At 41.3% G+C, this 22,704-nt stretch overlaps 1 protein-coding gene across 1 annotated transcript in view; it reads right to left on the bottom strand.

The window, feature by feature from the left end:
• SMYD4 (SET and MYND domain containing 4) overlaps positions 1 to 22,704 on the bottom strand; it is a 42,078-nt gene that overhangs the window by 1,684 nt on the left and 17,690 nt on the right. Inside the window, exons 4-10 of the mRNA XM_090292407.1 lie at positions 18,981 to 19,070; positions 14,602 to 15,763; positions 3,115 to 3,297; positions 2,588 to 2,751; positions 1,320 to 1,452; positions 412 to 528; positions 110 to 233 (exon numbers count right to left, since the gene is read on the bottom strand). Of these exons, the coding sequence (XP_090148533.1) occupies positions 110 to 233; positions 412 to 528; positions 1,320 to 1,452; positions 2,588 to 2,751; positions 3,115 to 3,297; positions 14,602 to 15,763; positions 18,981 to 19,070 (1,973 nt within the window). The remainder of the gene's footprint in view (positions 1 to 109; positions 234 to 411; positions 529 to 1,319; positions 1,453 to 2,587; positions 2,752 to 3,114; positions 3,298 to 14,601; positions 15,764 to 18,980; positions 19,071 to 22,704) is intronic.

Genomic DNA, 22,704 nt, shown 5'->3' with positions numbered 1-22,704 from the left:
TTCAACATGCTGAAAAGCACCACAAAAAAAGTAACACACAGAAGAGCCTAATGAAAGGCAGAGCAGTGTGTGGCCTGGCGCAGGGTTGGGAAACCAGAGAAAGACTTACCCGTTGAAAAAGATCTGGGCCAGTTTGAAGAGCTCATGGCCCATTTCCACACTGGATGGCCCATGGCGAACCTCAACCACTTGGAGACTCTTCTGTAGATGGGTAGCTGACTTTTGCCAGTCCCCTGTAAAGAAATAAAAATCTGGTTCCAGAAAAGAACCATAATCAACTGTGGATGAACATTTTGGGGGAGGGAAAAGCTACATGGAAGGGAGAGCGGCCTCAGCTGAAAGACGAAGATATGAGGAACCAGAGGAGGCTGGGGTCAGGACTGAACACGGAAGTAAAGACACACGCCATACCTAAAGCAGCGTGGGCCTGGGCCAGGTCATCCTCGATTTCTCCTACCACGCTGTGTTCCGCTGACAGGAAGCTCTCCGCATCATGCCGGCACCCCAACAACAGCTGAATGGCTCGCTCTGTCAGGTCAAAGGAAAGTGGCCTCATTACAGACACAAACCCAGCCCTAGAATGCTCTATTAGCTGGGCTAAATGTAGAAACCCTGCTTTGTCTCCTTGGGTTGTGACCACACCACAACGTATGTTCCATTAAAGCTGCTGCTGTTCTCTTATGTTTCCTCTTTCAATAGAAAAAGTTGCTGGGTGAGGCCTCCCCATATTTAACTCTGGCTTTCCAACTTCAGTTTGAAGTAGAACAAGACATTCCCCTTATGGTCATTATTTCTCCTGACTCAGGAATCTGAGTTAAAGGTCAGTCTCATAAAGCAGGGAAAATAAATTGCCATGACGTTGAGCTCTAAGGCCGCGTTTTCAAAGGGCAATGAGGTGTTCCACATCACACTCTGAAAAAAGCAGGATACTTAGGTCCACCGGGCACTGGCCCCACTGTATCCAGGAGAGAGAGGAGGTTCTGACGAGGGCAGAACAATCTCCCTAGGAAATTACGTCATTAGGGCCTGGAATTAAAATAAATGACATGCGATACACAGTTGTCGTGAGATATTTTAACTTAGCCATCTGATGTGTAAGGACAACTACAGCCTAACCCATCTGACCCCCTTTCCGGGATGCGCAGACTGGGCTGGTTAGGGTCTGTCTCCCTGGCCTACACAGCCATCTTGTGGCCGGCATGGGGATAATTACATTCAGCTCTTCGATCACTACTGAGTATCCCTGAGTCTGACTGAGGTGATCTCACAATGAATAAAAAGGAAAGGGCTGGAGGACCGAAGCAGGGGCCCGGCCTCACCTAGTTCACCGTTTCTGAGAAGCTTCTGGGCCATCCCAACCTGCTTCTGAAGGTCCTGTAACTGAGAGACGAGGCGATCCCTGCTGACTGACTCCGTACAAGATGCGTTGCCACAGCTCAGCACGTCATCTCCCTGTGGAAGGCAGTTCTGTCTTTATTCCTGTATCGGAGTTGTTAGCAAGCCTGCATGTGCTTATGCTATAGGGTCGCTCCACAGCTTCTGACCCTGCAATAGCACAGCAGGACCAAAGCCCGACTGGATTTGGTTTGACACCAGCAATCCTAATAAAAACAGTAACCAATACCCCGCCCCACCACCACCAAGACTTAATTTTTATAACCAAAATTAAACTGGTACAGTCCACAATTTCTTTCCATCTCAAATGGGGCCAGCACTGTGGATGACAAACTCATTTCTAGGAGTTATGAAAAAGCCGTAAGAAACCCAATAGAAAAAGGTGCTAGGCGAGGCCTCCCTACATTTGACCTTGGGCTTGTAACCTCAGCTTTCCAACACAAACAGCTCCCCATTCCACTTATGGTTCCCCTAACAATGATGTGTGCTCTGGCGGAGGGGAAAATCTCTGAGGTGAACGTTTGCCCTGTCTAGATATGAGTACCTATGTCTGACTTCTCTGGAGGAGCCTCGCCCGCCCTCCAGTCAGTGCCTGTGGCTCAGAACTGGCCCATTCCTCTGGCCCAAGTGGCTGGAAGAAAATTACTTTACTCTGATTTTCCTCCAGCCATAGGAATTGGATCAACGAAACTCAAAATATTTTGCCCAGGCCGTGGTGAGACCAGTGCATGTTTTTGGTCATCTTGCCGCCACAAGAGGACGCTTGTCTGAGGATGAGGTTAACAGAGAAAATGGAGCTGAGGGAGGTAGGGAGAGAAACTGGGTCGTGGTGACATTACTTAAGCCCCTGGATCAAGAAGTATCTGAAGTGCCTCTATCTTAGGACCTTTTAGTGATTTACTTGAGCAGATAAATTCCCAGTCTTCCTCTCCACCCCCTTAAGCCAGTTCAGGTGGGATTTTCTGTTATTTGCTCTTGCAAATCTTTCTCTTATAAGATTACTAAATTCGACCTTTCACTGTGGTTTCTGCAGAGGGGTAATCAATTTGTGTGGACGATGGGCTGAAAGGGAAGAGAAAATGCCACTCTCAGCACCTGTAAGCCCTAATGGCTCCCTCTTGACAGTTTATGGCCTTTGGGCTGGATATCTGACCTCCAGGAGAGGTGGAGAAGAGAGGAGGAGGACATTCACCTGCATGAGCTCTCTGCAACGGCTGCAACAGAATGCTTCCCACCTGGGCCCTGCAGCGGTTCTGTGCTTTTCATTTTGACAAGCCAGGCAGTTGCAGTCAAAGAAGTACTGAGACCTTAGCTTCTGTTGCCTTTCAGCAACACCCATCCTGCTCTCATGAGGCCCTGTGGAGAGATCACACTTGGCCAATATTTAAAGAAAGAGAGAGTCAGGCACTACTTTTAAAACTTCAGCTTAGCAGAGAGGGTCTGGTCAATCATTCATCATGTGACAGGTACACTTTACTCAAAACAGTTGTGGAACTAGACATAGAAATAAACATCCAAGTTGCAGGAACAGGGAGAAAAAGCCGAAGAGTTGTTTCTAGAGCATGTGCAGAAGAGGAAGTTTATGGGGATGCAGCAATGACAGACAAGACAGTTTAAGACATAACAATGCCCAGCAAGAAGACACCTGCCCAGTGCTTTGCTAATTCTAATTCTTTTCCTGCTGGACAAGGTAGACGGTAGTGAGGAGGCATGTCTCACCATAACAGTGGAGAATCTCTTGTCCTTTTCCAATCTGCTGTGATGCCCGAATAGTGGCAACAGTGCCAATGAAGGACGCACTGGTGTTGGGGCTGCAGGAATGGTTCAGGAGGCTGACAACAGGGAAGATGCCTGTGGCAAGGCGTACCTGCCTGCTGTTGGTAATGATGTTCTCTTTAGATCCTGAAAGTCCAAGAGGAAAAAGGAAAAATGTGTCAGGACATTAGTCCTGGCCTCGCCATTCATTCCTCAGAAGATGAGCTGGGCAATTGGGCCTGACGCCCATCTGAGTCATAGCTCCACAGCCGGATCCAAAATAAATCAGATGGAACATGACTCACAGCAAACTCTGGTCCCCAGGAAGCAAAGCAAATGAACACATGAAAAGTCCACCGGAATCCTGAAACCTAACCTTTGTGCCTCAATACCACAAAAAACAACAACAAAGATTAGAATTTATAAAAAATAATATAAAGGAATTATCAGTAGGGGGCTTTCTAGGTAGCACCTTCATAATGTCCATGAGGACACAGAAACTAGAGTACCTGTTGAGTTTATTTCCCCAAAATTCTTACAGTCTTAGTGCTTTTGTTTAATTGGTCTTTGGTTGGTTAATAGAATAAGTAATCTAATTACTATCCGAAACTAAACAGGCATATATACACACATATATATATTTAAGCATATTTTATTGATTATGTTGTTACAGTAGTTCCAATTTTTTTCCCCTTTGCTCCCCTCTGCCCAGTACCCCCTTCCCTCCAACAATCCCACCCCCCTTAGTTCATGTCCATGGATCATGCATATAAGTTCTATTATTCTTAACTTCCCCCTGCCTATTTTGTACCTACCAGTTATGCTTCTTAATCCCTGCACCTTTTCCCCATTTCTCCCCCTTCCCCCTCCCAGCTGATAACCCTCCAAATGATCCCCATACCTATGATTCTGTTCCTACTCTGGTTTGCTTAGTTGGAGTTTGTTTTTATTTTTTAGATTCAGTTGTTGATAGTTGTTTGTTGCCAATTTAGTGTTCATAGTTTTGATCTTCTTTTTCTTAAGTAAGTCCCTTTGACATTTCATATAATGATGGCTTGGTGATGATGAGCTCCTTTAGCTTTACCTTGTCTGGGAAGCACTTCATCTGCCCTTCCATTCTAAATGATAGCTTTGCTGGATAGAGTGATCCTGGTTGCAGGTTGCCTTTCATCACATTGAATATAGCTTGCCAGTCCCTTCCTGCCTGCAAAGTGTCCTCTGAGAAATCAGCTGATAGTCCTATAGGCATCCCCCTGTAGGCAACTCTCCACCTCTCTCTTGCTGCCCCCAGGACTGTCTTTATCTTTCACCTTTGGCATCTCAATCATGATGCACCCTGGTGTGGTCCTCTCTCGGTCCAGCTTGCCTGGGCCCCTCCGTGCTTCCTGGACCTGTATGTCCATCTCCTTCACAAAATTTGGGAAGTTTCCCTCATTTTTTTCAATTCTTGCTTCCTCATTCTGCACTGGTTGACCGTTTTTTTCTTCCTTATGTTCCAAATCATTGATTTGAACCCCGGTTTCCTTCTCTTCACCATTGGTTTTGTGTGGATTTTCCTTCATTTCACTTAGCATAGCCTTCACTTCTTCTCTTAAGCGTTTGCTGTTCTCGAGCATATCTGTCAAGCCTGTGAGCATCTTTATCACTAGTGTTTTGAATTCTGCATCTGTTAGGTTGGCTATCTCCTCGTCGCTTAGTTCTCCCTCTGGAATCTTGATCCGTTCCCCCTTTTGGGCCATACTTCTCTGTCTCCTCATTCTGACAGGCTCCTGTGTTTGTTTGCCTCCACATCCCAGGTAGAGCTGTTGCTCCTGTTACATTGTAGGCACAGAGCCTTAGGGATTCGTCAGTACAGGGTGATGTGTTTCACCACGTTGTGGCACTGTATGTGGGGTAGGGGTCCGAGAGGGAACAATGCCACCCGCTCAGCACTCACTTCTTTTCCAGGCACCTCTCCCACTTCCGCACCGGACTGGCACCCCTCTAGCTGCTGCCCTGGCTGTCGTTCCAAGAGTGGTTGGGTCTGCAGATGTTCTAGGACCATGGGGGCCCTTTAAACAAGTGGACTCTGCTGAGAGACCAGCAGCTTCTGCCTCCACCCCAATCCCCACTGGTCTGCACAGTCAGAAGCAATGAGGCTTGATTTTCCCTGGTGCTGGGACTGTGAGCTGCCAGGTCTGGTGAGGAGCTGGGAAGACTCCCCAGGTGTCCTTCCTGACTTTTTAAAATGAATAACTTCGCTTTTTGCCAGCCTGCTGCTGCTGCCACCACACCACGTACTCTCCACCCCGGCTCCGCCCCTTCTACCTGTCTGGATGAGTATTTCTCCTTTATATCTTTGTTTGTTGGACTTCCATGCAGTTTGATTTTCTGGAACTTCTGGTTGTTTCTACTTTTAAGGTCGTTGTATTCCTTCTTAGTTGTGGAGGAAGACACAGTGTGTCTGTCTACGCCTCCATCTTGGCCGGAAGTCTCCAGGCTTATATTTTTAAAAATCAATAGTCCTTATGCTCACTTGTTCATTCTGCCCGTTGTTCCAACTTTATGGGAAATCAGTCAGCAGTAGTTCTTATTGAAACAAATTCTGAACTAATTCTATTAAAGATAGTCCCGTGTCCCAAACTATGTCTTCTTTTTTTAAGAAACAATATTAATTGAAACACGGTTAACCGGCAATTTAACTACATGATCAAACATTAGAAAGGAAGGGGGAAAAAAGGTCTCTAAGCACTGAGGCTATTTCTGCACCCAAGCTCATGCACTTAATATTCTTCTGTGAGTTCTTTTTACTCTTGAGCAGAACTGCAGGCCTATGTGCTCTTATTTTAGTCACAGTTCTAACTGGCTTAGTTATTCAGTTTTTCAGCCTACAATAGTCCAGACACAGAAAACTAGTTAAGAGGCAGGTTTTGACAGTGACCAAAGTGACAGGTGACAGAATGGAGAAGGAGGCAGAAATCTTACACAAGAATGACTGCCTGCCCTTACTGGTGTGGCTCAATGAGTTGGGCGGCATCCTGCAGACCGAAAGGTTGGGGGTTCGATTCCCAGTCAGGGCACATGCCTGGTGTGCAGGCCAGGTCCCCAGTTGGGGTCATGCAAGAGGCAACCAATTGCTGTTTTTCTTCCTCTCTTAATAAATAAATAAACAAATAAATAAGAAAGTCTTAAAAAAAACAAACAAACAGCCTTCAGGTAAATAAAAACACAGTTATCACTCGAGTTTTGGTTTCTTTAATCCTCACCTGAGGACTTTTTTTTTTTTTAATTGCTTTTAGAGAGGAAGAGAGAGAGAGAGAAACATCAATGTGAGAGAGAAACAGATTGGTTGCCTTCTTGTACGCGCCCTGACTAGGGATCAAACCCTCAACCTGGGTATGTGTCCTGACCGGGAATTGAACCTGCAACCTTTTGGTCTACGGGACGATGCTCTAACCAACTGGGTCACACCAGCCAGGGCAACCACTTGAATTTTACTGCAACATATCACTTAACCAGGGTTCCTAGACTGACAGCAAACTTGCATGGATTTTTGTAACAGTCATACATATCTCAGGAACAGGCACAATACATAGATAAGCTTGGGCACCGAGAAAGGCTTAAATTGTGTTCAGTGGCCTTGGTTTAAATATGAGGAAATTGCATTTCCAACAAAACAGTTTGAAATATAAACAATATTAGTATTTAAAGGGAAACTTTCAGTTTTCTGGAAAACTGAAAAACCATCAGATAATTGTGGTATCACTGTATATGTGGGGAATTGCAATACACCAATCTCCAAAGAAATAAAGTAGTCTAGGTACAAATGTAATGACTAGAGGAAATATCATGAACCATCATGTGAAAATGTTCTAGAAAGGAAAATATGAAACATAGGAATAATGTGTCTCTGCAGACCATTCTATTATCTGTTGCTATGGAGGACAAGACTAGAACAAATAAAATTCACAGAGAATCCAAATGATTCAATTTTAGTCAACAATTCTACAAATTGTATTGCAATCTTTCATCAGAGCTTCTCCTGAATGCCTAACAGATTTTATTTTCCCCTCTCCCCCCTTGTCCAATGTCTCCCTTCTGGTATACGTGCTAATGAGCAGTGAAAATGCTAAAAGGTAGGCAGGCAGCAGGAAGGAGCAGTACAGGGAATGAACAATTTGTGGTCTGAATAATCAGCCTCTGCATAATTAAAAGTTGACTTGCATTCCCAACTACTAATAACTGGCAATCTATATCAGAACAGCTGCTAAGATTTTCCCAGAAAAAATGATCACAATACAGTGAGTAATGTCAGCTTCGTGAATTATTTATAGGTTATCCTCTAACAGAAGCATGCCCAGGAACTGAGTGGGGTGAGTATTTATGTCAGAGTTGAGTCTCTAATTATTTCTAAAAAATTAAGTATTGATTTAAAAAGCTCAATATTTTGCATTAGTCATCTTTTAGAAGATAATAGAAAGTGAGAATATGTACGTACTTTATCAACCAAATTTAATATGTGACATTTTGTGCATAAAAGAACCAAAAAAAGAGAATGATTCTTTAGTTTACCAAAGTGCACCTTGTTAATATCCCTAGAGCATTTAAAATGGGATTCAAGTAAAGGAAAAAAGATTCATTCACAGTGCCTCCAGTATATTCCTATTCTGGTAGATATTTTACAGAACTAGAAATCTGTGTGTATATCAAGTAATCAAGAACCCAAACTGAAGGTAGATTCCGTGGCTGTTGAAGAGTGAAAGCAAAGGGTAGTGAATGGGCCTGGATCTGCAGAGAACCCCGCTGAGCCTGGTTATGCCATGAATTCAGCTACAGCACGAATGTTCCCTTCCCGCTGGGACAGAACCACACACGCCAAGGTCTAGGATATCACCTTTGGTCACTTCTCACCCTTAAGAATCAAAGGGAGGTTTCTGAGGAATTTTGATCAAATAGGCTTTATGCTAAGATAAAAATATACACTTTTACAGCTTCTTGTCAAAGTCTATCTTAGTTAACACTTCAATCTTTCTTCTGTGCTATTAATGAAACAGCTGCTAATGAAATTCAATGAGAACACTAAATCGGGAGAAATAATAAAAAGGGATATAACAAGATTAGAAAGAAGAGCAGGCTAGAACAAAATTTGGTTGAATTCAAAAATGAAAGCGAACATTGCTGGTGGGGTGTAACTGGTACAACTTTCCTAGAGGGCAACTTGGCAATACGTAGCGAGAGCCTTAACAATGTGGATATAAAAAGTATTTAAATCATTTGAATTATTGTTATTATTTTAAAAACTAAAATTACAAAAGGAATACATGGTAGTCAGAAAAAATTTAAAACCCTTGAAATTATAGAGAAAATAAAGTCAATTATAATACTATCAGCCAGGTATAACATTTTGGTACATTTCCTTGTTTCTAGCCTTACCTATGGAATTTTTAACATACTTGGCACCACGGTGCTACTTCTTTTCATTTACTATATTATGGCCATTTCCTTACACCCTAACCTAAAATGCATATAATAGTAATAATAACTAATAATAATAAACAAACCAACAAAGCTACTTTGCCAATCTGATAGGCAAAAAAAAGGTATCTTCTAATTACTAGAGAAAGGTTAGACAAGACCACCTTTATTACTTAGATACGTGCTTGCTTATGTATGTTTTTCACAGCTTTATTGAAACATAATTTACTATATGATTCACCCATTTTAAGTGCATGAATTTAATGATTTTTTTTTGGAAACTTACATTTCCAGAAGCTGTGCAACTACTATCACAATCCAGTTTTAGAACATTTTCATCACTGTGTATACTTTAAAGTTGATTTTAAGAGTTGTATGGTTGCTAGCAATGTTCTCTCATTGTGTCATTCACATTTTAATATTTGATTATATGTTTTTGGAGGTAGGGAGTGTTAAAACAACAACTATTTCATTTGCTTGCACTGCTATGTGCCAGCAACGCAGCCTGAGCTCAGCTGAGCGTCGTTTCTGCCAGGCTTGACTGGAAAACTTACATGATTGCCTTCATCTGGCACATGGTCTTTTACTCCCCAAGGAGGGCTGGCCCAGGCTTGTTCTCACGGCCACATCAACATTTTAAGACGGTGACAACAGAAGCTGCAAGGTCTCTTAAGGCTTAGATTCAAAAGTCACATAAGGTCTCTCACTTCTACTGCATTCCGTTGGTCAAAGCAAGTTGAAGGGCTGGCCCAGATTCAAGGGCAGGGGAAACAGACACCAAGTCTTGACGGGAGAAAAACCAATGACAAGTTGCAAAGGGACAAACATACAGGGATGGAAAAAACCGTTGGGGCCATTTTTGTAAACAATCTTTTCCAGAGGCCTGGAGGTTCATCCAGTTCCCTCTTTAACCATACAAGAAAACTGAGATACACAGAGTTTAAGGAACCTGACCTAGTTCATCCTGAGAGTCAGTGGTACATCCAGAATGGGAACTCAGGTCTGCTGCCTCCCAGTCCAAAGTTTTCACTCTATAAGGATCTCTTTCACCTACACTTTCTATCTTCTTTACTGATTACAGTTTAAAAAAAAAATTTTTTTTTGAGAGAGGGGAGGGGAGGGAGAAAGAGAGGAAGAGAAACATTGATGTGCAAGAGATACACCGATGGTTGCCTCTCACACGCCCCCAACTGGGGACCTGGCCTGCAACCCTGGCATGTGCCCTGACTGGGAGTTGAATAGGCAACCTTTTAGTTTGTGGGCTGGCACTCAATCCACTGACCACACCAGCCAGGGCATTGTTTTTGATATTTGGTATTTAGGTTAAATCTAGCCATCCTTTAATTTCCTAAATTTGGTATTACGTACATACTTTAAAAAGCCTCTCTTACCCTAAGGCGATATGCATGCCTACTGAACTCTTTCTCTATATTTTTTGAATTTTAAAATATTTAACTTAGTAATGATTTGAAGAATTTAATAGTATCATATCAGAACCATACTGTTTTTAATTACTGTAGCTCAATGTTAACATGAAATCTGATAGTACTAAGTCCCTTCAATACTCTTTAAAACAAAGAGGCTATTCTCATCCACTTATTCAAGATGAACTTTGGAATCATTGTCAAATTCCAAGAAAAATCTAATTGTGATTTTATTTGAAACTGCATTAGACTGATTAGGTTAATGTGGAAAACTCATTTTTATAGAGTTGTTTTTGTGTTTTTTTTTTTAACTCCTCACTCAAGGACATGCTCATTGATTTTAGAGAGAGGGGAGGGAGGGAGAAAAACATCAATGCAAGAAACATCAATCAGTTGCATCTCATAAGCTCCCTGACCAGGACTGAACCCGCAACCTAGCCATGTGACCTGACCAGGAATCGAACTTGTGACCTTTCTGTTTATTGGATGATGCTCTAACCAACTGAGCCACACGGGCCAGGGCTATATTTATAGTTTTCATTTTCTTCTATTTAAGTATGTCTCTGCATTTATCCAAGACTTCTTTTATATCCCTTCAAATTAAAATATTCTGGAAGAAATCCTACTTGGTCATATATTATCCTTTAATAAACTGCTGGATGTGATATGGCAGTGTTTTATTCAGGGTTTCTACATCTATATTCACAAGTGAGACTGGTTTATAATTTTAATTTTTGGCTTTGCAAAGTGAATGGGAAAGGGTTCTAGGTTCCCCCATGCCCTTGCATAGTTTATATTGTATAAAAACCATCTGTTCCTTGAAAGACTTTTTCTTTTAAAAAATTTTTCTAAATGTGGCTAAGTATGTTCCTTAAAAGTTTTAAAAAACTTACACAGAAGAGTGTGGGTCTGGCTTGTTTTTATGGAAATATTTTGGTAACTTTCAATTTCTTTCACAACTACTGGATTTTTAAGTGTTTTCCGCCTTCTGGGAAAATTTAGGCAATTTACATTTTTCTACAAATCAAATTCAATAGGTTAAAACTGTATTGAACATTTGTTTAAAATTTATAAAGAAACATATTATTGGAAACAATCCCCTACTGTTCCTAATTTTGTGGAGTTTTCTCTTCCTGGATTTCTTAATTAGATGTGCCAAATCTTTGTCTATATTAGGAATCTGCACATGGTAGGCTGTGGGCCAAATCCTACCTGCTGCTTGTTTTTGTACGGATGTGGTCTAAGAATGGTTTTTACATTTTTAAGTGGCTGAAAAAAATGAAAATAATTCTCATGACATGAAAAATTATAAGAAATTCAAATTCCAGTGCCCACAGTAAAGCTGTATTGGAACCCAGCCATGCCCATTCATTTGTGTCTGGTGTCTGGCTGGGCTCGAGCTGCAGTGGCAGTTGAGTGGTTGCAAAAGGGACCACATGGCCTGCAAAGCCCAACGTATCTGCTACCTGGCCCTTTGCAGAAAAAGTTTGCCAATCCCTGGTCTACAGGACATAAATTTTGATAGATATATCTACTGAATCCCCTAGATTATTATGTTACCTTGTTTTCTAGATTATTTTTGATATTGTTCATCAAAGTCAGGTATATTAAAGCTTCTCACAACTATGGAATTTTGCCTGTTTCTACTTGCATACTTAATCATTTTTGTTTTATAGATACACTCTCTCTGTTTCTGAGAGCTAAGGTTGATGATGTATTTCAGTGTGGAGTTTTACAAAGATACAATGCCTTCTTTATTTCACCAGATGTCTTACCTTGAGTTCTACTGTTTCATATTGGAGAGCAGAGTTTGCCACCCCAAAACATGCCTAAATGGAAACTGGTTTGAGGACCTGCTCCCAGAAGAGAGTTATCACAGATAATTACAGATTAATATGAACTAGTGTGTGACAGAGAGGAACCTAGCAAGGCCCATTTGTTCAAAGTCTTCTCTGCGTCCCTTCGTTAAAGATGGTCCCGCAAACATTTGCTTTCCCATCTCTATGTAAATCGCCTCCCTGCCCTTCAAAGTCCCAAACCACAAGCCCCGCCTTCTCCTTGGTTCCAGAACGGCAAATGAGCCTCAACTGTCCAATGGGTCTCCCTCAGGTCTTGTATTCCTATGGCACCCCTGCATGGGCATCCACAACAAATTTTAGATGTTTTCTCCTGTAATCTGTCTCATGTTAATTTGATTATTAGCCCTGCTAGAAGAACTTAGAAAGGTGGGAGGAAAGTTATTGTAATGACCTGCACAGTACTAATACTAATAACTCGAGTAGCTTGTGGTTCCTGACAAGTCTTGCCCAAACACTCTTATTTTGTCACAGGTGTCACTTTCGTAAACAGAATATAATTGGATATTAATTTTTTGACCCATTCTGAAAGATTTATTTAATAGAGTTTAGCCCATTTATATTTACTATTATAGGCTCATTTTTATTATCTTCCTATCTTTTGCTCTGTGAACTGTTTTTGTTATATGTTTTTTTCTAGACTGATGGGAAAGGTATATAACTCATTTTACACTTCCTAGAATAATGTAACCACTATGTTAATTTTTAATTTTAAAAATACAGAAAAGTTCAAAGAAGAAAGTAACAATCACCCATATTTCTACTTTCAGAATTAATCGCTGTCTATTAAGACTTTGGTATTTTTGCTTCTAGTATTTTTTTCTATGTATATACATTAAAAACATCATATAAATAAGAATAAATTATGCATAGATGAAACCAAAGCCTCCAATCCTCTTTCCATCACCCCAGGTGGCCAGTGCCACTATCTATTTCTCTAGTTCTTATTACCCATAGAAAATACAGGTATTCCTGGCTATATACATGCTCTTACATGCTCTTACTACCCCAAAATTCCCTTTTAACAACTTGTGAAAAATTTTACCCAAAACTTGCTATGCAAAGGAAAACTTGAGTGTGTAACGTCATGCACATTAAGCAAAAACACGTTTTTGAGTGTAAGGGGGAGGCCAATGGAGGAAAGCAGATGGAGAACACCTTTCGTCCCCGTGGTTCAGTCATGCTGCCTCCGGGATTCAGCCTGAGTTAGTGGTCACTGCTACAGTTTACTTAGACAATAGCGCCCATAGTTTTCAGAGCTACTGATATTTTATCTTTTTTGTATGTTCTATTAAGTAGTTTTGAGGCAAGACAAAATAGAATCAAGAGTTGGTTACTTTTTACCACTATAATTTGGAAGCTCATATACTATATTTTATATTCAGAAAAACAAAACAAAATGAAAACCATATTTTAAAAAATGCTACTGAATGTACCCAAAGGGAAACATAGTTCTGAGAGAAACACTCAACAGATTTATTTTAGAAGATAGCAATGGCTCGAAGAAGCAAAAGAAGGCAGAGAATAAAATAGACAAGCCTGCAGTGTGATTTCACAGTACCATGGGACGAAGCCAGTGCTATTATTGGACGTCCATGTGCTACAGGGCAAGGAAGAGAGTCTTGCCCCAAGACACCTCTAGTGAAATACCTATATACAATATAACTTGACAGCTGAATTAAAATTAAAGATAAAAATCTATAAACAAAAGGTTGACAAAATTCTACATTACCTGATATGAGAAGGCCAAAGAGCTCAGCATGTTTAGTTTAACCAAGTCACATTTAACATTAATCTGCCTGTAAATCCTAGGTTTAGTAAATACCTAATTTCTCCCCTCAGTAGTTAATCAGAAAATTCAGGAAAATATAATGAAAATATAATGAAATGATTGAAATGAAAGACATTGTCAGCTAAAATGGAGATCATATGGGGGGGGATCTATAAATAAATAAATAAATAAATAAATAAAATGGAGATCATATGATAGAAATACTGCAGATACCATTTCTTTTCCAATAATAGATCTGTTGTCAGTAGAGTCATATTAGAGATGTCATTCATGATGCTGGGCACAGCTAACTTCCCCATCTACCTTCAACAGCCTTATCTATGCTGTTTAAGAAAAACAGGGCTGGTGTAGTCTGTGTCTAGAAGTGGCCCCTAGATTGTTAGCCACCTGGGCACAGCCCAAACAGAGGCTGGCCAACAGCTTATGTTAGCCTTGTGTGAAAAGCTGTGATTGGCCAGATTCCTCTCTTGGACATTTAAAACAGACGAATGAGAACATTTGTTAACCGGGAAAAGAGGAGACAGAGTACCAGAGTCACATTAGTGGGCTAAGATTCTGATGCCTTAACTATTGACACTGCCCTTTCTGCAGTCTTCTTTAACTATTGTTTCACTTTTCCTTCACAGTAAAAAAATTAATAAGGTATTAAGGTTTGAACTTGAAAGTATTTTTGCAAACAGGCATATCATCTTCACAACTCTGAAAAGTTATGTGGGATAAACTACCCACTTTAAAGATGAGTAAACCAAGGCAGAGTGGGAACAAATAATTTAAGGTCACATAGCTTCTCAATGGCATAATCATGATAATACAAGACAACTGTGTTTCCCCATGAAACTACCTCACCTGTTTCTTTCTGGTTCTTTCTCCCCAAACATTAGCTACATGAAGAACAATAATGTGAGGCAGAAAGTTTCCCTCTTACCTGTTTGATGTATGGCAGTTATGGCCTGAGCATTACACTGGAGCTGTAACACATGTCTCAGCATGGCCACTCCCCAAGTAGGCAGCTCTTGACACATCCCAGGAACCACTGCTGCTTTCGGCTGAGAGGATGGCAGACTTGTGAGGGTCTGTAAGCTGGCTGCTTCCAGCTGCCTGCACAGTGCAGAAACACTCAGAGCGCAGAGGAACTTGTGTTCTGGGCTATGATTTTTAGTGTGGGGCAAAAGGCTGAAAACGGCATTATAATTAGTCTCATACTTCCCATTAACATCACATCCAGGAATTGGGGGCTCACTTATTTCGCCATTTTTCTCACTCTCCTCTCCCAAGTCATGAATGAGTGTTTGCACCAGAGTCTTGCTTTCAGGTAAACTGATGTCCTTGTTACTGATCTCACCACAAAGCATCCTCATGACTTTGCCAATATCCTCAAATCTAGCTAAAAGAGTTGTCCTCAGGGCAATGTGGCAAAAGACCCCCAGAGTGAGAAGTAGCCCCCCCAGAGAACACTCTACACTATGGTAGAGATCCCAGGCCTGCTGCATACACTCTTGGCTGCAGTACTTGGCATAGCTGCATCCATCACAGGGAACTGTGGCCAAAGTGTGCTTCAAACACCGGTGACAGTAGAGATCCCTACTGGCAACTCTGGTGTCCCACTTGCCCCCTAGGCCATAATGTAGTGGTGGCATTTCTCCTGGATTGAGGACACTCACAAAAGCATCCTCCTTCACCAGGACCTCTCCTGGGAGAATATCTTTTGTGGCAATCAGAGAGCGGCCTTTTAAAGGGTCTATGCATAAGCTGACAGATGATGATGCACCAGAAATTTGTTCATTCTCTTCCCTTAGGTTCATATCCTCAAAGGCACTGGTTAGAGCTGCTGAGAAGGTTTCTGTGAGATTCTCCTTTTCTTGTGCTTTCATTTTCAGATGACAGAGGGTTCTCTGCAGAATTTGACGCTGGGAAGCTGCTAGGGTTTGTTTGGCAGCAAAGTTACTTTCAAGATCCCTGATGACCTGGCTTGCCTCCTGGAGTCTCCCCAGCATCACCAGACACTCTGCCTTACGTAACATCAGCTTGGGTTGCAGTCTTTCTGGACACCCATGCATCTGAGCTCTGCTGATATCTTTAAGACATGCCTGAAAACAGAACGGAAATCCCAAAATGATCCTTGCTCCTTACTCTTCAATATCTACTGAAAGTCTAAACACAAATTGATAGGAAAGTTAAGGATTATTAAAAGTGGAGCGACTTCCGGCCAAGATGGAGGCTTAGACGGACACGCTAGGTCTCCCTCTACAACTAGAGAGGAATACAACTACTTCAAAACAAAGGATAACTAGAAATTCCAGAAAATAAAACTACACGGAAGTCCAACATATGAAGTTATAAACCAGCGGTGCCATTTGGGCAGGTAAGAGTTAAAGAGGGCAGTGCTGTTTGCGGTCGCACCTGGACAGCGGCGGGGCGGCGAGGAATCCCGGCTGCGGGCAAGCCCCTGGCGGTGCGCGACTCCGGCGCTGGGGAGAGCAGCCGCCGCATCGCCTTGAACAGTGAGGCCCAGGGGGGCGGGAGGACGGATCCCGGTCTCCTAGCTGAATAACTGTGTGAATCCATCTTGGACCCCCGCCCCCAAAGAAAGCACCACAGGGCTGCGAAATAGGTCGCGGACAGGCAGGCGCCCGGTCGCTGATTTGTGACGCGTACACAGGCACTGCCCCCTACAGCCGGCCCAAGAAAACAAAACGCATCTGTCAAAATGAGGCAGACAACTATAGAAATCCCGGTGACACAACTCACCAGGCAGCAGATAGAGAACCTGACAGATGAACAGATAAGAAACCTGTCAGAGGCTCAGTTCTGGGCCATTGTTATCAGGTGGCTTACAGAATTCACAAAAGAGCAGGAAAAAGATAAGAAAGAAGCGAAAAACTTTCATAACGAAAGGAACAAAACCGCATACGAGAAAGATGGTGAGAAAAAAAAATCCAGAGTTCATTTCAACAAACTGGAATATGAAGAAGGAACAAGCAGTCAACCAATGCAGCGAGAGGAAATGGGAAGCAACAATGAGAGGATCAGAAACCTCTGGGACAGCTATAAAAGGCCCAACATAAGAATCATTGGTTTGCCAGAGAATGAGGAAGATGAACTAGAACTTGAAAAATTGAGTGAAAATATAATAAAGGAGAACTTCCCAGACTTGGGGAAGGGAATAGACTTGCAGGTCCAGGAAGCAAGGAGAGTTCCCAAGAGACTGGACCCAGGGAGAACCACTCCAAGACACATTATAATCAAAATGTCAAAAATTAAAGATAAAGAGAGAATCTTAAAAGCAGCAAGAGAGAAGAAAAGAATTATGTACAAAGGGGTCCCAATTAGACTATCAGCTGACTTCTCAAGGGAAACCCTACAGGCAAGAAGGGACTGGCAAGAAATATTCAAAGTAATGAAAATCCAAAACCTACAACCACGAATACTCTATCCAGCGAAATTGTCATTCAGAATAGAAGGACAGAGAAAGTGTTTCCAGGACAAAATAAAACTGAAAGAGTTCATTAGATCCAAACCACTGTTATATGAGATGTTAAAGGGACTGGTTTAAAAAAACAAGCTAGGGAGATGAAACAAAGGCAAACTAAATAGGCAACGAGAGTGGAAAAGGAACTGTGGGTACGGGAAGCATATTGGGGGGAGGTCAACAGGGAGGGGGAATGGGGAAAGGGAGGGAGATGATATAGGAATTGGGGATCAAGGTAGGAGGGAATGGAATAGACGGAGAGAGGTTGGGAGGAACTGTATGCACAACTAATGGACATAATCTAAAAGGGGGGGACAACTGGAGGGAGGGGGGGCCACCGGGTGGAGGGGAGCAGAGGGAAGGGAAATTGGCACAAATGTAATATTTTAATCAATAAAACACATTAAATCTGAAAAAAACAAAAAAAAAATAAAATAAAATAAAAGTGGAGCAACTGCAACATATGCTTATTTTTAAAAATCATATTCTACCATGTGATCTTGTTTTTGTTTTTTTTTTTTTAATCCTCACCCAAGGATATGTTTATTGATTTTAGTGAGAGAGGATGGGAGAGAATGAGAGAAACATTGATGCGAGAAACATCGACTGGTTGTCTTCTGTATGCGTCCAAATCGAGGATGGACCCGGCACCCTTCGGTGTACAAAATGACACTCCAACCAACCTAGCCACCCAGCTAGGGCTACCGTGTGCTCTTTTAGTTGAGTGATTAGATATCCATACTAAAGAGACTGTATTTAACTATCTTATTAAATATTTCTGTTTTGAAGGAAATTAGTCTTATGGAAGAATTATAGTACAGCGATTAAGAGGGCAGGACCTGCATTCCAATATGGATTCTGCCTCTTACCAGCTGGTGACCTTGGGCAAGTGTCTTAATTTCTCAGTGTCTTACCTTTCTCATCTGAAAAACAGAGATAACAATATCTTTCTCACAGGGTTGAAATAAGGATGAAAATAAGGCCATGAATGGGAAGTACTGAAAGGAGTGTCTGGAACATGGTTTGTGCTCAAAATGTGGTAATCAGTATTAGAAGAAGGGAAACAGAAATCACCAATACAGGGAGGTTATGAAGGGCTAAATGTTTCACAGGGTTTCCAATCACTGTCTTCAGTAGTCTGGGACTTTCTTGCTTAGGACCTAGAGTAAGGGTCTTGCTTGTCTGTTTTAGTCCAAAGGGCAATAAGTGTGAACTTGTGACTACTGAAATATTATAGTTCTTACTTCTAGGGCATCATTTAAATTTCTGTGGAATTCTGAAACTGATGTACCAAACTGGCATTTTAGAGCTTATCCTTAGAACTCAAGTAGGGAATGAGAAGAAAGCCACTCGTCCGAAGCCTGCCTCTCACAGGCTGTAGACACAGGTGCTTTGGTGCCATTTTACTTTCCCACTCCAAATGAGTATTGAGGGTGAGCTATACTATTGCAGGGGTCACCTTGAACATGTTCTACTAACAAGTAATAATAAACAAACAATTAAATAGTTTGCAAACACTTAGAACCTGAATTATTATTAGCAACTTACCCCACAGCTGATCTCAACACTGAGAACTGCTGATCCAGGGGATACAGTCCAATGCCCTGTGGAATGTGCCATGACTCTCTTACCAGCCAACATGCACATAACCACCTCTGATAGGTAAACTGAATCAGGAGAAAGAACAGGTTTGGGAGGATATCAATTTGTTTTCGACTCAACCTGCAGCATGACTCAACTTCAGTGATCTAAGGTAGAAGCAGAGATGAAGGTCTAGTCCTCCAGCAAACCTCTCCCAGATCTTCTGCAATGACACCAGGCATCCTGATACTCACTTCGTAATGACCCAGGTGCAAGAGGGCTGCAGAGCGATTGGCATAACACAATGAAATGTCTTCAGTGTTTGGTCTTGAATGCGATACTCCCTGTAAAACAGTGAACCAGTTATAGCTATAAATGGAGACTAGCATCTTTAAAGTGGTTTTTTTTTCTTTCTTTTTTTCAGATAATAGGGGCTCTGCTACTAAAGGCTGAATGAAATTAGGAAATTTACTGGATTTCTTTGTGCTTCACCTGCTTCAGCTTCATTTTAAACTACCTTAGAGCAAAGCTGTGAAGATCAAGGGCAGAAATAAATATTCAAAGCACTTTGAAGATAACAGCATCAAACACAGCTTCAGCCACAAACAGTAATAAAGGGAAATGAACACAGAGGCACAATCCTGCACATAACAAAGGGTGAATGGCACAAATAGAAATTCACAAAAGAAGAAAACCTAATGATATATGGGAATCAAATGGTTAATTCATATATAGATAGTCAAACCTATGAAAAGGAAAGTGGAGAGGGGCTACATTTTTCCTACCACCAAGGATTAATAATAATCACAAAGGTGCTATCGCAAATCACTGGAGAAAAGATGGGGATTATTCAATGAAAGGAAAAAACATGTAGCCACTGAGGAACAATAAAGTTGGTTCTCTATATATTATTAGGATAAATTTCAAATGAATCAAAATCTTAATGTAAAGAAATGGAACTATAAGAGCACTAGAAGAAACTACTCTAGAAATAGTCTAATGTGATGTTGGAGTGAGGAATACCTTTCTAATTACAACACAAAACCCAGAAGTCATAAAAGGTTAATAAATTTGACTACATAAAAATAACAAATTTCTCTACACCAAAAACCAATAAAAGCACTATCAAAAGACAAACACTGAACTGGAAAAAAATATCTGCAACTCATATTACAAGCAAAGAGCTCATTTCTTTACTTTATGAACAGTTCCTACAGATCAATAAGATGATGACCAATAATTTAATTGGAGAATAAGCAAATGATATGAACAGTTCTAATGGGAACTATAAATGTCTCTTAAACATATGAAAAAAATGCTCAACCTCATTCATAATCAGCAAAATACAAATTACAACTACTGAAAAAAACTTTACTGGGATCCATTTTTTACCTATCAGTTTGGCAAAGAAAAATAAAATTGATAGCACACTGAGGTGGCAAAGGAGTGGGAGAATGGGTATTCTCATATGTTGCTAGTGGAAGGGTAAGTTGGTCTCATGACTAAGGAGGGCAGTTGAGCAATATATATTCTCCACAGACCCAGCAATTTCTCTTCTAGGAATTCATCCTACAGATGGAGTCATTTATCCTATAGCTATGTGCAAAATAACCTACATGCAAAGTTCCTCACCACAGAATTGTTTGAAAGAGCAAAAGACAGGAAACAATAAATATTCATCTATAAGACACTAATTAAATGTAAAAATGGTCTTAAGATAGTAAGTGAAAAAGTGCTGTGCTAAAGAGTGTATGTAGAATGCTATTTATGTAAAAAGAGTGTGTACAGGAGCGGGGGATTACTTGTATTTATTTGCAGCTGCCAAAGCATCTCTAGAAAGATACATTTAATAGTGTATCTTCTGGGTGTGAGAAACAAGGCGGCTAGAGGACAGAGGAAGTAGACTACGCTGTGGAATCTTGTACGTTTTGAATTCTAGCTATATAAACACATTTCCTATTCATAATAAATAGATAAAATATTAATACCATAATAACCAGTGTTGCTTAGGATACAGAGATATGAACATTCCCATACTCCGCTAGAAGGAAGGTTAACTAGTTCTTTCCTGAAAAACAATTCAGCATCAAGTACCAAAGGCCTTAAAAACATACACTCAACAGACCCAGCAATTGCTCTTCTAGGAATTTAATTCTAAGGAAATAAGCAGATGTGCACAAATATTTACATAGAAAGATGCTCCTTGCAGCTTTAAGATATCAAAAAACACAAAACAAAACACCTGCCAATATTAGATGTTATATCAAGTATAGTCCCCTGTAATGGAACACTAAGCCAGCCGTAACAAATCATTTTCTAGTGGAAAATTTAATAACATGAAAAAAGGGTCACAATAAATTGTTGAGGGGAAAAAAGCCAGTCACAAAACAATAAGTACACCATTATCTCAATTTTGTAAAGGAAAAACATATTTTCAGAGGGAAAAGTGGCTGAAGGAATATAAGAATATTAACAGTGCCTATCATTGACTATGAAACATTTTTTTGTTCTTTATGCTTCTCTATATTTTCCAAGTAAACATATATTGCATTTGCAATCAGACAAAAAAAATTATTATAAAAAAGAAAGAAAACTACTTTATAAAATTTGCAAAGTACCACAATCATCAAAATACTACCTTCATGAAATAGTGTTACGGTAGACAGTCAGTTAGCATCCCAGGGAGCTTCTCCCATTGGCCAAGATGGAGGCAGAGAGAGGTTCTTACACTGAGCACGCCAAAAGCTAGAAAGATGAATGGACAGAAAAAGAAGCCCTCCCCTCCCTATCCTTATAAGAACTGCAGGCTTGAGCAGGAAGGGGAGGTGGTCTTTGAGACAGGAGTCCACCACTCTCCCGGTCACACTGCACCTGGATAAAATCTCTTTCCTTTTGCACCAGCACCTGCCTCAAGAGTTTGGCTTTTGTTGTGACAGGCAGCCAAACCTCCATTCATTCAGTTACAGTTTTTGGTGGCTCTGGTGGGAGAGTGTGGACCTTGGTAAGTCCCGGAGGGCCCAGGTGGGGGTCCTGCTGCCTGTGGCAGGCCAAGCCCGGGAAGGCAGGTCTGTGGGCACTTCCCTGCACACCTCAAAGCATCAGCTGCCTGAGGTGCTTAGCTGGTGAAAGGAAATGGGTTTTTGGAGGGCAGACGGACTCCAAAACTGTGTAAGTTGAATTGGCATGCACACTGGGGGTCCTCTGTCCCTGCCACTTGGGCTTTGTACCACTTGAGCTTTGTGCCACTCCGACTATGTGCCACTCTGGCTTTGTGGCACTTGGGTCCAGTTAGGACCACTTGCGGTATTGGTTGGCAGGAGATAAAACACTAAGACTTGCTTGTGAGCACTCATGTGGAATAATGAAATTATGGATCCAAGTTTTGTTTAAATGTATGTTCCCACTTTGTCTAGGGTCTTGTTATGGTTATGGTTTTAGGTTTGTACTTTTGTGCCATCAGGGGTTGTTCTGTTTCAACTCCTATAGGAAGCCCACTGGGCTGAATTGTAACAGATTGGTCCATGTATAGCTATGATCCAATGACTAAGAAGGAATTAAGTTTTCTCTTGTAACACTGCTTGGCCTATGCATACTCTAGACCAGGGGTCCCCAACCTCCCTCCTCCCAGGCCATGAACGCCGCTCTAATTACTGCTTGAGCTCTGCCTCCTGTCTCCTTGCCAACACTGGTTCATGGAAAAATTGTATTCCATGAAACTGGTCCCTGGTGTCAGAAAGGCTGAAGACTGCTGCTTTAGACTATGTGGAAAAATGGCCCCTAAATGGTTCCCTAAATTACTACACCATCATACAATTGGAATTGTTTTGCTGATGGTCAAAGAAATGGGACAAAATCCCTTATGTCCAGGAGTTTATGTTCTTTACACGAGAAGGATTCAGCACAGAAAGGAAAACAAACCAATGAGACAGAGATGGGAAATGGCTTCAAAACCCTCCCTGACAGTAAGACACAGGAAGA

This window comes from Furipterus horrens, unplaced genomic scaffold, assembly GCF_987537825.1.
Source record: "Furipterus horrens unplaced genomic scaffold, mFurHor1.1.pri manual_scaffold_11, whole genome shotgun sequence".
In the NCBI taxonomy this organism is placed as follows: domain Eukaryota; kingdom Metazoa; phylum Chordata; class Mammalia; order Chiroptera; family Furipteridae; genus Furipterus; species Furipterus horrens.
The sequence above is the reverse complement of the archived record's forward strand: the minus strand, read 5'-3'. Positions and strand labels throughout refer to the sequence as shown.